At 38.1% G+C, this 14,752-nt stretch overlaps 2 protein-coding genes across 2 annotated transcripts; both read right to left on the minus strand.

The window, feature by feature from the left end:
- Positions 1-615: 615 nt before the first annotated feature.
- Positions 616-5,015, minus strand: LOC110999760 (major facilitator superfamily domain-containing protein 6-A). Its single transcript, XM_022268979.2, has 6 exons — positions 4,877-5,015; positions 2,740-3,432; positions 1,987-2,512; positions 1,652-1,765; positions 1,063-1,581; positions 616-991 (listed from the first exon to the last, which is right to left on the minus strand). The coding sequence occupies exons 1-6, from the start codon at positions 4,966-4,968 to the stop codon at positions 890-892; spliced, it is 2,046 nt and encodes a 681-aa protein (XP_022124671.2). The 5' UTR covers positions 4,969-5,015; the 3' UTR covers positions 616-889.
- Positions 5,016-6,265: 1,250 nt separating this feature from the next.
- Positions 6,266-11,780, minus strand: LOC110999756 (glutamate receptor ionotropic, kainate 2). The gene is made up of 12 exons (XM_022268975.2): positions 11,637-11,780; positions 11,400-11,566; positions 10,949-11,119; positions 9,492-10,340; positions 9,188-9,251; positions 8,694-8,839; positions 8,060-8,623; positions 7,689-7,774; positions 7,137-7,218; positions 6,994-7,042; positions 6,803-6,918; positions 6,266-6,725 (listed from the first exon to the last, which is right to left on the minus strand). The coding sequence occupies exons 1-12, from the start codon at positions 11,734-11,736 to the stop codon at positions 6,291-6,293; spliced, it is 2,829 nt and encodes a 942-aa protein (XP_022124667.2). The 5' UTR covers positions 11,737-11,780; the 3' UTR covers positions 6,266-6,290.
- Positions 11,781-14,752: the final 2,972 nt, after the last annotated feature.

The raw sequence follows: 14,752 nt of genomic DNA on the forward strand, positions 1-14,752 counted from the left end.
CAGAATCAGTTTCTCTAATATCGCTTGATATTTAACCTGTCATCTTGAGAAGGCGCCATAAGATATGCCGTCGTGTTCTCGTGTTTAATACACAATCTCCTTTATAACAGCGAAAGCACCCAATGTGCTGATGTATTGAATCAATTATAGATGACATCATTATTTAGAATGTGCGTTAAGACGCTAGCGATTCGAGATCGAGTACATTTACACCCAGTCATAAAATACTGCCGTAAACGTTTGCCGTGGACATTGTCAAAGGCAACATTTTAATGAGCTTGTCTGGGCGGTTGTAGCTGGCGAACATTTTATATAATTATTTTCAAAATAGCACATTTAATGGTAACATTAAATTCTATACATATGTAAAGCTTAAGTATCCGATAAAAGGTATCAGATAATAGGTATAGAATTAATGTTAATAATATTATACAATTTGTTACATTTTTTCTACGTTCATAATTATAACATTTGATAAATAATATTTAAACATCTTTAAAAAATTAGTTTGAGGTTAGATACCATCTAATGTTTATTTAACTAGAAAGTAAATAGGTATATTCTTTATACTTTTTATAGTAAACTCCTTAAGGTAATATTAAATATTGGAATAAATTAATATGCTAACCAAATCTGATTTAATATAAAAAAATTCTTTACATTTTTATAAAACATTATATCTGAATTTTAAACAATAAATAAAACCGGATGTGCTTTAGCGGGGAATGCAATCTCGAGTCGAGATCTCGTAGGATTAAGAATTATGTCGGATTGCATACCCTAACCATAGGTTAACATTTGGAATAGAGCACAATAACTATGAATAGAAATTTTCAACAAGTTGCTACAAAACATGTACGTTCAGAACTCTAGTGTCTGGCAGTGTCGTTTATCGGTAAGAGCCAGGTTGTTCGCTGAGGAAAGGGTTGGCAGGCGATGGGGCAGGAGGACCACCTCCCGGCACGCTTAAACTCTCTGCGCCACTGTAGTTCTGCAACGAAAATCCCGATTAATATACTATAATGTAGTTAATAATTATACGGATAGACTTTATTACTCTACCTGTGTGGCACCATAGTTGTCATGGTGTGCGAGATCAGCAAGGCGCGTGGAGGACAGTGCACGTGGCAATGGAGCAGAGGGTACCCCATGCGGTGCTAACACGCCTGCTTCCGCAAAAGCGCGAGCCTCCTCCTCGCTGTCGACGCCGGCACCACCGGCTGCAGTCGCAACGTCACCCGCATCACGGAAGTTAACGAATGCAAACGCCACCAGTGCTACTGCACACAGCAATCCGTAGCCGGCAAAGGTACGCGTAGTACCCCACTTCGCAACAGCGATGCCGCCGATTACAGCGCCACAACCCCGCCCCAATCCGTGATGCAGCCCTTGAAGTACACCCTGCGCGGATGAGCGCAGACGTGGAGGAGCGCCGTGTGCAATGTACGAACAACACGCTGCCCACACTGCCGCATGTGTGACCCCTTGTACAAACTCAAACGGTAGGACCCACCAGGGGTCTGACAGCCATGAAATGTACAAGAACCGCACAACATTGCCGGCTAGCCCCAGACACAGCACCTGTGAATTATTCGGTGTCAATACTACATTCAAGAGCTTCCGTACTTTCGGATAGTCGTAAAACGTTTACCTTTACATGGCCCATTTGTGTGATCAGCTTAAAGCTGAAGAAATAGGCAAATATTTCCGAAATGTGATTGATGACTGACGCCACCCCGAACAGAGTAGGCGAGCCTCCAATATCCTAAAACGTACATTAAAAGGATGTTTATTACCGGATTGTAACTATGTTTATTACTGTGCTTCGAAAATATGTCAATATTATTATGATTATTTAGAGCGAGCTATATCCTGTAATTAAGTCTAAGCATTTTACTGAAATAGTCACTTTAACTGCCAAAAATAAGGGGTAAATTTATTGGCTGACCTTTATATTAATATAATAAATTATAACTCATTTCTTACCTGAAGATGCCAAAAGAGGAACGTAAATATTAGGCCAATGCCGAAGCCCATAAACCAGGCAACAAGTAAAAAGGAGGCCGCCTTGACGTTTTGGAATTGGCGTAGCACGGTGACCCACTCGGGCATCTCGCGAGTGGTCTGCGCAAACACTTTGGCGTGGTGAAGTGGTTGTGGCGCGGGCTGTGGGTCAGGTGCACTCGTATCCAGACCCGGTAGTTGCAGTTGCGCCGCTAGTTGCGCTTGCATTTGTGCCTCACGTGATAGCTCGCTTGTTACTATTGCCGGCGGTTCGACTTCGTTTTCGACGCTCGGTGGTTCATATTTGAATCGGATCTGAGTAGCGGTTACGAGTGCGGCACCCATAAGTACAGAGAAGGTTGCAAAGCAGATGGTATAATTCTTCTCGTAACGCTGCGGGCCACCGCACGGATGTGTGCTGAAGGCGGTGCTGTGGTCCAGCGCGATGCCGACGAAGAACATAGCCAGACCCCAACCCAATGACCCGAACATGCGTTGGTGCCCATACCTACCATAAACAATAATACACTTAAAGAAATTGCCAGACAAAAGATAACTAAAGGCAAGTTCGTAAAAGTTCGTTACTCTTAACTACTCTTTGATTTTCTTCTACTTATATTTATGAAATATTTTTAACAAATATGTATTTGACTTTATAATAAGAATCCAATTATAGCAAAAATTTATAAAAAAAACATTATTTATTAATATGCTAGTGATAAAAAATGACAAGACCTGTCAGCGTCTTCGCCCAGCAAGGTAATCACCGCTGAGTCGGCGAGTGTGATGGCTGGAGCACTGAAGAACTCTCCGATGACCACAAGAAGCAGGAGCAGAAAGAAGGTCTTCTGAATATTGGGCGTAGTATAAACTATAAAGGAGTGCAGTGGTGTGACCCAGTCAGAATTGGCGGTGGGGTCATAGTTTTCTGCGTCGGAGACTGACAACGGTGAGCCCGAGCGGGACCCAACAGGTGTACGGAAAGAGTGAGGAACCGGGGGAGCGTCCGCGTCGTAGCGTGGGGGCGCCAGTACGTAAGCTGAGCTGTTGACTGGTTGAACGCATGCCACTGCGCCTGGCTGTACCCAACTCAGGGGCAATGTGAATATGATCCACGCACCAAGCGAGGCCAATAAAAGTGTGCGTCCCTTCTGCCAACGGTCTGCGAGCCCCCCCCAGAACGGTGCTGAGAGGAATTCAACAAATGGCCTCGTCCCGATCAGCAGACCGCATTGCCCGGCATTCATACCCATCTGCTTGAAGTAAACACCCATCAAAGGAAAAAGGGAGCCGAAGGCAGAGTAAAAGAAGAAGTAAAAAGTCTTGACAGTGAGTAGTTCGGGGTCGACAGTGCCGGCGCCACACATCAGCTCTAGTAGGTCGTTACGGCCGCGCACTTTGTGCGTGGCGTCTTTTGGCGCCGGGTATCTGCAATAAATGATTTTTTTCTTATTTTCTTATAACTTCTCTAGTATATAAAAGTAACACTTAAATTTAGGCATCGCATTGTAACAAGATTTCGTTATATTATGGATTAAAAGGGCGTTTTTGTAATATAGGAAAAAACTGTACATCATTCGATTATCATCATGTCAATGCCCAGTATTCCGATGGTAACTGAGACTTTAAGAAGAGTGTGCGAGTGAATGGGCTGTTGGGGAATTTCCCTTTGTTTGCGTTCGTATGTTGGTGTATGTTTGACTGTTTTGTCACTAGTAAAAATAGTTTGACACTATTTTTTGGTAACTTAGTTGAGAAAATCCTTCATTTGAATTACTTTAAACCATCTAAGATTTAATAATTTCGGATCAATAATGTTTGAGATGCGCATTCCTGGAGGAAAATGTGTATTTATATATAATTCAAGTATATGGCAGGTATTCGTGTCAGTATAAATTACATTACCTAATTATTCCTTCTATTTAACCTTTTCGTAATAGATATTTTATCTTTTTACAAAGAAAATTTAAGTTAAAAATTATAGTTACTCATAGAAGTAGCCAATATTGAACAGTATTAAAATCTGTAAACTATTTCAAAAAGTTAAGAAGCGACTTGTGTGTACGTTATAATCCATCTTAATTAGGATTATGTCTATCGAATCTACTGATATATAAGTATAAGTAACTTAATATATAATATACGTAAATAAGGGACTTTTTATATTGTTTCTGTTTTGTGCACCACACCCCTCACAAAAGTATCAGATATTGATAAAGAGCCCAATTAAAACACATTTTTCACAAGATCAATAGTAGCTAGTACTTAGAACTACTTCACACCCTCTTAAATTATGTCATTGTAGCACTCTTTTAATTAATCTTGAAATTTTGTGATGACTCTAAAGGAATAGGCCATATTATATTATTATTATTATTAAAAAAATATTCACACTAGTACGGTTTGTAGGCTTAAGAATTCATTGTTAGAAAATATGTTGCTCAGCTATGCCTAAAGAGCTACAGCGGTGTATATGTAACATACATATTACGTATACACCAGCAGCGCAATTAGTCAACAAAAACTTTGGGAAACATGGTGATAAAGGTATATTAAATTTATATTTTACAACTTTTCTATCAGTATAATTTCCATAATACAATTATGGTACAAATTCACATATAAACCATGAAGTAAATGTCTTTTAGATTTCGTTTAAAACCTGTTACAAGTGGCATGTTTAAACCTAACCAGTGCTTACACCAATGACATTAATGACTTAGGTTTAGACAGAGGAATGATAGAATGTATTTATGAGGTTTCGAGTCAACTCAAAACGATTATCAAGTGGTAAAATGGCGTCCATTTGGAATTTTTTATCATTGGTATTCATGTGAGCGAATTCCGGGCGGCGGTGGAGCGTCAGGCTCACCTGGTGGTGTCGACTTCCCCAAACTCTTCGGGGTTGACGATGGGCCTCGCGGCGGGCACCGGCCCGGCCGCTTCACCTAGTTGCGGCTCCATGGTGCGGCGCGCGACTGCCTCTTTTGGCCGCCGCCTCCCGAAGTGCTCGTCGATAGCGCTGCGCCGCCCATTGCGCCGGCGTGCGCAACCCTACATACGTCCCTTAGCGACGCTGTCTCTCGCCCGGCTTTTATTATTGACCAACCAGTTAACATTAATTTTTTTTTGTTTAGAGTGACCGAGGTTGTCATTTAAAATCAGAGAAGTAGAATCATTATATTTCAAACTTACCTGATAGGTGTTTAAGTTTCTTTTTTTGTTTAAGGTTGGTAAAGTCAAGGTGTTTTTATAGCTGGGGCGAATATTTGGTCTATAAGACAACAATTGTTTGTTAATAACTTGACTTATTATTAAGACTGATATTCTTATTATATGACTAAGAAAACTAATGTATCATTTGCATGCCTATTTTTGTGTGGCTGAATGTGTGGATTTCTATAATAATTGATCGGTATAAATGTACCTCTTATTTGGAAATAAATGATTTATTATTATTTATTTTCTTCTTTTTAACCTAAATGTTAAATGTCAATACAGATGTAGTGGGTCAGAGTTATTTCATATATATATATTTTAAGGCCAGGTATCTTGCCATCCATAAGCCGTACAGACCTCGCTGACTAATGAATTCAACTAAGAAACATCTAACAAAATTGTATCAGTAAACCGTAATTTTATCGTACTCTGTGCTTATTTTATTATATTCAGTGTAGTTTATAGTATTTTTAAATGTTAATTTTTAGTCAATATAGGTGTACAAGAAACTGCTCTTTTGCCTTTTAGCGGCCTTACCCTTTTAAATGCACTGTGAATTTTTTTATTCATTTGATTTGTGATGTCAATAAAGTGCTTATCATTATCACTATTTTTCGTTTAAACTTTGTTGAGAACTTGAGATCTTTGTTACAGTTAACGATACAACATGTGATCACAGAATCAAATCCTGGGTTGGGCCTAACCTCCTAACCTCGCCCCTAAGGGGGGACTGTTATTATGAATGTTATTAAACAACACAGCTAGTAATAGGGAAGACCACGATTCTAAATGGGGATTTACTCAAGTAAATTAGGTTATAGAGACCTTAGATAATAAAGCAAATATGTATATATATATATATATATATTTATAGATAATAAGCAAGCAAACGGGTAGGTCTGTTTTGACAAGTGTAGCTCGGCCGAAACCGGGACTCAGCCGTAATGGGAACCTCAATGTCGACAACCTCGGAATGTGCAACAAGCGTCCACTATTCCCACGTATATAGAGGATTGGATTTCTTAAAAGATAAACTATAAAATATGATTGACTATTTATTTAATACGTCAGCGCGGTGTCGGTGTGGTGTGTCGCGCGAGGCGCATGCTTGCTGTATGCATTGATGAGCGTCGCGCACTGTTTCGTCTATTCGAGAGTGAGCGCAATCGTTCTTGTCCTTCCACAGACTGCACTGATGCCGAGTGAGGTGACGTCGAGCGATCTGATCCAGGTGACGCAGACGCTAAGCGAGGAGAATCACGCGGAGGAGTAAGAGGTCCGCGTACTGGTTTTTCGGAGAGATCAAGCCGAAATACAAAACGCAGCTCAGCCCAGAAGCTCCTTGAGAAGGATATGGAGGGGTCTCTTGGATGTTGCCATGCTGTCCATGCCAGGTCGCAGCATGACACCACTATGCCCAGAAAGCATCCGACTACCAGCACGAGGAAAAGGCCGAGAAAGTTACGCATCGACAACTCTTCATTTGAAGGGTCATCATTGGGCTGAAACGTTACAACATATATTATAAATAATTAATGTTTAAGTCATCCGGAGGTGAGCCTACAAAACTATAAAATACCTGGCACGCGCCGCCGCCATGCTTCTCGTTCCACCAACGGTACTTCATCTCGCGGAGCACTCCTGACTCTTGAAGGTTAAGCAGTGCCAGGTTCAACGAATGTCGATACGGAGAATCTATAACAATATGTTATATGTCTTATGTATCATCTTTAAAACACTTGTTATCTTGTTTTCAAATCAAATTCGTACTTTTTTTCATGGCGATCCCGTAGCCCTTGCTGTCCAGTTGTTCGCCGACCTATAAGGGTAAAGTTTACATTTAGATACAAGAAAACAATAACGAAACGACTAGGGCTGAGGTAGGAAGGGGAAAGTAGGGAGAGTATTCATACCATGGTGACCTCACAGTTACGCTCAATGGTATACTCGATTGTGGTAGACTCCGCAAAGAAAGCGTAATTCTCATTTACCACTCTGTAATAAAAAACAGTTGTGTATAATAAGCACTATAGCTATCAACACTAAATATTAACGTTTTAATATTATTAATAAATAATTTAATATATTTTATAATTATTTATTATTATTAGTAAATGTAAAATTAGAAGCATTTATTGTATACTTCTTTTTTTTGACGTTCATAAGTGTACATTATGTTACCTATATGAATAAATGATTTTTGATTTGATTTGAATATACATTTACAGGACACGCTTCATTAACACAATACTAACCAAATGAACTGTCTGTTTTAATAAGAATCACTATCATAACAGTAAGTAATATAATAAAATTATATTTATATGAACTCCCATGGGTACGAGTCTATAATTTTTTTTTTGAATTTCAAGTCTTCTTTAAATAGTATATCATACTTTTATAATACTATTATTATTTTCTAAAGTTAATAAATGTCTTTAAATAACTTTAGTATCACGCATTACTTATTAATTCCAGCTTCGTTGGTCTTCGGGTTTTCCTGGTCCTTTATCTTTAGATACATCCTCTTGTACAGCTCGTTATTAGAATACTGCAGACAAAAAAGATGATTTACAAAAATCCAAGTAATTTACTTAAAATATAAAAATTAAGAAATATAATTATTTTACTAAATTTAATGATTTCATAAACACGTAAAACGATTTTGATATGATGTGCTTAGAAAAACAGTATTTATTTTTAGATCCATTTCAAAACTCAGTGATTTCAATCGTTCTGCTATAAAAAATTTTATACCTTTTAGAAGAAAGAAAAGCTACATCTATTGCATTTGTGTATAATAATATTACTTAACTAAAATAAAAGAAAATCTTACCTCGAAAAAGGTGTAGGTGGAACCACCGTCTTTAGCGCCGTAGGTGATGCCAAGCTCGTTATCAGCCAGTTCACGCACATCATGGATGAGCTCATTGGATGTCTTAGTGCCGAGTAGCGTTGCCAAGTTGGCCGTATATGAATTGACAATAACTAGAGCGAACACCCACCACGCGCTTGCCACGGCGCGCGTGCCGTATGCTACGGGCGCGACCTCAGAACCCTGCATTAACACCGCGCCCATGTTGAACCATAGCGCGTTTCCTAGCGTGAATTGATTCTCAAGTGCGGGTGGTTCCTCTACACATGGATACGGGTTCTGCCACTCGTCGGGGCACAACCGTCCCACAGCGTATAGCACAAGGGACGTCCCGAGGTAGGCTAGCGCAACGCATAACCACACACCATTCGAAAATGGCAGTAGAAAGGCGAGCAATGCCGGTGCAGGTGGCTGCGGCCGACGGAACATGATGGCAATGCCGAGGTTCATGAACGGCGTCGTGAAGTCCACTGCCTCCTCGCGTTCAGCTGTTATTGTTAGGTCCGTGATCGCGAAATCTATTCCCTGTCGATAGAAGTTATATTAAAGAGGAAAAAATATAAGAGTGTTACCCCATGTTAGTAGTAGGTCATACCGGGTCAGTCATGAGGCGATGCATCATGCCATTCCACTGGCCGGTAGTCTTGTTGCGGGAGCCATAGTTACCGTCAGGCTGCTCCACCAGGGTGTAGTTGAATTGCAAGAGCTGAGCCAACCGTTCGATCAGTTCGATGCAAAATCCTACATCACAGAGCTTAGTTAAATGGGAAATGACAATTGAATAGTTCAGTTAGACTTTATAACCAAAAGTTTCAATTTATTTGTAAATTTTATGAAATGATATAATTATCATGCCAAGTGTTCATTTTAATATAATTTAAAATAATTTTATTTGAATATAATTATTATACGTACTAGCATGCCACATGTTAAGATGTTATAGCAAACTGTGTATTTCAAGTCATGTACGTTTTTTTTAATAAATTTATCTATAAAAGTAATTTTTTTATTTACTGTTTATGTTGTAACAGAAACACCATTATTATTCTTAAAACAATAACAAAATGAAGTAAATGTTCTAAGGAGTACCTTCATATCGCTCGTTACCCGACAGCCGATCAGCTGATTGTTGCCGCATTATATATGGTTTATTCTGTAATTGAAATTAAATACGTTATAAACTATTTTAAACCACATTTTTTTGTCATTTTGTGTTTTTAGAGAAATTTACGTACACCAGTACACTTGATTCTAGTTCATATCCGAGCACATACATACATAAAATACATTCGTTGAATAGTAGTTGTGTACTTAATTTATGTCAAATGTCTTAATAACCAATTCGGTTGAAACTAATAATAGAGGTATCACTCAGATAAGAAAGTAGATGCACCTCAGCAATTAGTACTACGAAGGTTCGATTAGTCATAGAGTCCGTCGGTGGCGGTGGGGCAGGAGGCCGTGGACGCCACGCGAGACCTCCATGTGCTGACCACGCCGCCGCTGTACGCAGCTCACCACCTGGGATCAGTTCCGCAGCTAGCAATGAAACATCTCGCCGCGCCCCACCTGCGGCCCAACGCAGCCCAGCCTCACTGCTTGCGCCTTTCCAACCGCGAGACCTGATATAGTTAAGCAGCGTGTCGGCGTGAAACGCCGCAGAGCCGTGCTCACACTCGCCACGCTCACCGGCGCTAAGCTTAAGTTCGCGTTGAGCAGCTGCAATGATGCGAGCTGCATCGTAAGCCAACACGAGCGCGGTAGCCGGGGCCGCCGCGATCTGCTCAACCTCCTCCTCGTTGGCCGCGTCGCCGAGTCGCTTCTTGTATTCCTCTTGCCAGATCCGCATCGCCTCAACAACATTTGTTGAGTTCGGCTCAAAGAGTTGCAAAGCAGTAATATTAGCGCCTCCATGGCTGAAATCGTCGAGGGACAGCGTGTGCAGGTCAAGTGCAGGCAATAGGTACGCGTGACGTTCCGATAATAGCCCAACACGCTGTGCCGCATCTAGCACACGTTTGCTACACTCCGCCTCGCACCATACTATGAACTTATTTGCTCCCCACTTTTTTAAAATAAGTAGCAGATTTCTGAGTGCATCGTCATCTTCCAGCGGCGGTAATTGCCGTGCGCGTAGTGTCAGGTGGTCCCGTCGCGCGAGTAGCGGTATTGCTCGGGCACTTCCCTCATGCAACACCACAGCTTCTCGCCAGCCTTTTGCCACGCATAGCTCCGCCACGGCCTGAAAATAATGATGGTTGGGGGTGACCGTTGAAGGTTCGGTTCTGATATACTTTATATTTCTTAAAGAATTACATTCACTTAGCGAGAAAATTTAGAGTAGGTTAGTTATGTACATCGTGTTTTGAAATTATTTGAAAATAATCCATACTTACATATAAAATAAAAATATTAGTTTCTAACTAGATAAATATTTTTTTACAAAAGTGCAGGTAGGTCGCATTGATGTTACAACAAGCATTACTATTGAATACTAAGGATTTCTTAGACGCTTGTTCGCAGATATAAATATATGTGTATTTTTTTATTATTTTATAGGTTTATTATTAATTATATGTACTCTTAAAAGTTTTTAAATTTGTAAAAATGTTTTAATTCTTTTAAACTGGATTAAATATTTGTGCGCCTTGATACATAATATGAAGTTTTCCGTATTACTTGGTTGTATTAAACATAATTTATCAATATTTCTTAATGAATATATTATATCTGATTAAAATGAATCAATTTGTTAATAATTTAGTATATTAAAATTCAGGTATTGTAAACGTAGGTCTGGTTTATATTCATAAATTTGGTATCTCTGTTGCTTCGCAAAGATTAACGCACCGTAGCAAGAACATCAGGATGCGGGAAGAGATCGAGCGCAGTGGCAAGTGCGTCGAGGTTGCGATGCGGCGAGGGTGCCGTTAACAGCAGCAACACACCGGCGCGCACAGCTGCCGCTACGCCCTCGTTTCCCTTGTCGCCACTAGCCACCGCCTGTGCACCATCCCTAGCCTGAAATATATATTTGTGTATATTAAGTATGAGACTTTTCATGTCTTGAAACTATTTAAATTAACTGTTTTGACATTTATTCTTATCTAGATATAACTAAATAAATTGATAAAAATAAATAATATGTGCCAACATAAACTATTAATACCAGACTTTGCAGAATTTTTTTTGGTATGTCCTTGAAAGTCGAGTTATTTACAATAATATTATTGTGAACAATGGTTATTTTTAATTTTATAGTTAGTTATCATTCCAGTATATAGCAGGTTTTAGCGGCTACCTGTAGACAAATGTGTGTGGACAACGCAAGGGGCTCGTTTGGTTCCACAGGCGCGAGATTAACATTCTGCTGAATTTCGTCATCGTCGATCACGGCTTCTGCTCGTAGCCCGGCGTCTAAAGCCGCCGCCAGCCGCGCTCCTAGCTCCGGATCGCTCTCTACTACTCCTGTATACAAACAATACGTTTTTTTAGTCCACGCACGTATAAGAGAGCTCTGCAACTTCTAAATACGCACCGATTTGCAGATCTAGCGCCTTCGTTCGAGCAATGGCGAATGCAAACACAAGCAAAGCAAGCGTTTGCAGCGGGACCTGCAACGCGTCGCCGTGTCTCATTATACTGTCTTGTGTCGCTTGCTAGTGTGCCCCGCACTTCATGCGCACGCGAAATATAGAACACGTGCGTGTCGACAGCGTCGTATTATTTTTAGACGACTTGAAAGACCGAATGGAATTGAATTCATATTTCATTGCAGACAGTATCTATCGGGTAAAACAAACGAATTCGAAATTCATGTTATAAAAGACTCCTTGGCGGTAAAGAACCGTGGTCTAGGTTCTATCTATAGTATATATAGTTCTATATATATATATAATCTGACTATAGGCTGTTCGTGTATGTAAATGTAAATGACTATATCTACAATATCATTAGTTATTAAGATACAGAGACAAAATAGGTACCTAATTATTTACGTAAGTATTAACTAGGTTTTTTTCCAACAGATAGTTCAATATAAACCCAAGAATTCCCATTTGCTAGTTACAGTTTCTGTTATTTCTCAACGACACTGATGTATCATATTTTAGACGTTAAAATATTTATAAACATTTATTTATTAGTTAAAATATTTATTAACATTATATTTAGACGTTAAAAATTTATTAAAATACTGTAATACAGCACATAAAGATGGCGCCAGTCCTTTGTACAGACCTTATGCTCGTATAGTGTAGGATACATTTTATCATTTTTAGGATAGCGTATCATTATGTGGTCCATATAGAGCTGTTAAGTTACTCAAAAATTTGATTTGATTATGAATTTCAGTAAAATAGCACAACATTATTAGGTTCTACATATTGTTAGAGTCACGTGGAATACAAGTTGATTTATGACGAAGCTAAAAGTATCAGTTAAAATTAATTCAGATAACATGAAAAGAGTGGCGGAAAGTTTCTTGCCAGTTCTTCTTGCCCGCTCTACGCCGTTTACTTGCGAACTGGTAGTAAATGTAAATTTACAATTAATTAATATTTTTGACGTTCATAAGTGTATTCGTTTACCTAAATCAGAGTTCCCCAAACTTTTTTGTGTCGTAGACCCGTTGCCATGTTTTTTCTGTGTTGGGTAGACCCCCTACTTACCTGACATTGATTTCCTGTAACCTTCGAACTGTATTGAAGTTTAGTGTTAAAAACTTAAAGTGAAAACACATGGTAATTTATACATTTATTAATTGAATTGATGTTTTTTTGTTTTTACAAGTTCAAAATGTATTGCGACCACAAAGCGAATACCAACATCCTACAACTTACACAATTTTATAAACAGTACCTGGATGACCGAGCTTTGCTCGGTATTTTTTTCTTTTTATAAATTGTGTTTTTTGGAAATTATATTTAGGTACGAATTACATACTAATAAAATGATGAAATATTAATATAATTATCGAATAAAGATATTTATATTCAAATTTAAGTTTTTATTTGACTGACATCTTTAAACCAGCAATTCTATGTTTAAGTTGATAAAACACGTATATTATGACATTTTCTAGAAATGATTCCTAGCTAGATCGATTTATCGCCCCCGAAACTCCCCGTATACTAAATTTCAGGAAATCGTTGGAGCCGATTCCGAGATTCCAATTATATATATATATATATATACAAGAATTTCTCGTTTAAAGATATAATATTTTTTTTACTTCATAGGTACTTTTATAAATAATTTATATGTTTTGATATTTTAAGATAGTATGATGTAAGTAAATAGGTACTATCAGTGTATGTGTTGAGATCCACTATTGTGGACCCCCATTTTCATTTCATGGACCCCCAAATTTTCTTTTCGCTGACGTAACCCCTTTCGCAACGCGGGATAAGGAGCTTCGTTTTAAAATAAAAATAAAAATACTGGAAATATGAATAAACCATTTAATTTTAAACAACACGAACGCAAAAGTCGTATTTGTAATAGCGCCATCTATGTCTTCTCTCAGGAGCTGTCTAACGTGATGTTTGTTTAGTAGCGGTAAAACTGTCATTTTCCTTGGGTATATCTGTAATATTCTGTCGGTTGTTATGAACATTTATTCTACGATATTAGCATTACTATCCGCTAGATGTCATATATTACGAACGTTCTTGTGATACATGTTAAATAGACGTCACTATTAAACAATTCAATTACAAAGCTGGTACTTCGTACTATATGTACTAAACTTTTGAATGGTCTTAATCATCACATTAATATCGATTGTAGGTTTAGAAGGAAAATGCATATGTTTAAAAACATCTAAATCGGTTTATAAAAAGTTTAACAGGAAACAGATTTCTGAACGCACACATAAATATTATATATTTAAATACCTTTTTTTAATTAGAGAAGTTTTGTCGTATTAACGGAATGAACATTAAATGTTCGGTCGATACAAATATCGGACTTTTTTTAAGTTTTTGGAAAATTTTCTAATTTAAATTAAACGAAAGAAATATCATGAAAATCGGTGCAAACGTTCTCTAGTTACAAGTGGTCGCCCAAATCCGACTGCCCTTATGTATTTAGATGCTACGATCTCAAAAGGTTACTGTTGTCATTTTTAACTTCTTTCTTTCAGTGATCATTACTATTTTAAATGTTTGTTATTGCAAGTACAATATTATATAATAACAGTCATTTACAAGTCCGTTAGACATGTTAACAGGATTATACAACTTTATTCATACGGATAAAGTGTTATATAAGAAACGCCTTACCTTATTTATACCTTTATGAGGTGAGTAAAGAATTACGCAGAAGCAGTAAATTGTACCAAAACATTTGCATATACTTTATATAACTACTAAGCTTTCTACGCGATTTCTTGTGGCTAAACAATAGTTAGACTTTTATTTCTTCGAATTGTATCAGGATTCTGATATTTGCATAATTCGTTCAGATATTATTTTTAACGCACTAACACAATTGACGTACTGAAATTATAATATATATTTTTGTAGTTACGCCAGTGTTTTTTAAAAGTTTTTGATATACACGTTAACGATATTTATTAATATATTATTTATATAGAAATAAAAGACTAAGAATATAATAGTGGCTGTTCTGCGAATTGTATAATCTATTCCG

The sequence above is a fragment of the Pieris rapae genome, chromosome 9 (assembly GCF_905147795.1).
Source record: "Pieris rapae chromosome 9, ilPieRapa1.1, whole genome shotgun sequence".
NCBI lineage: Eukaryota > Metazoa > Arthropoda > Insecta > Lepidoptera > Pieridae > Pieris > Pieris rapae.

Bases quoted from the DNA above. Each gene is read 5' to 3' on its own strand.
- LOC110999760 (XM_022268979.2), bottom strand. From the start codon at position 4,968: ATGGAGCCGCAACTAGGTGAAGCGGCCGGGCCGGTGCCCGCCGCGAGG. The intron at 1,766-1,986 runs GTAAGAAATGAG...TGTACGTTTTAG, and splicing joins TCCTCTTTTGGCATCTTCAG to GATATTGGAGGCTCGCCTAC. The intron at 992-1,062 runs GTAGAGTAATAA...TTTTCGTTGCAG, and splicing joins ACAACTATGGTGCCACACAG to AACTACAGTGGCGCAGAGAG.
- LOC110999756 (XM_022268975.2), bottom strand. From the start codon at position 11,736: ATGAGACACGGCGACGCGTTGCAGGTCCCGCTGCAAACGCTTGCTTTG. The intron at 9,252-9,491 runs GTGCATCTACTT...TTTCAATTACAG, and splicing joins TCGTAGTACTAATTGCTGAG to AATAAACCATATATAATGCG. The intron at 8,840-9,187 runs GTACTCCTTAGA...TCTGTGATGTAG, and splicing joins GGGTAACGAGCGATATGAAG to GATTTTGCATCGAACTGATC.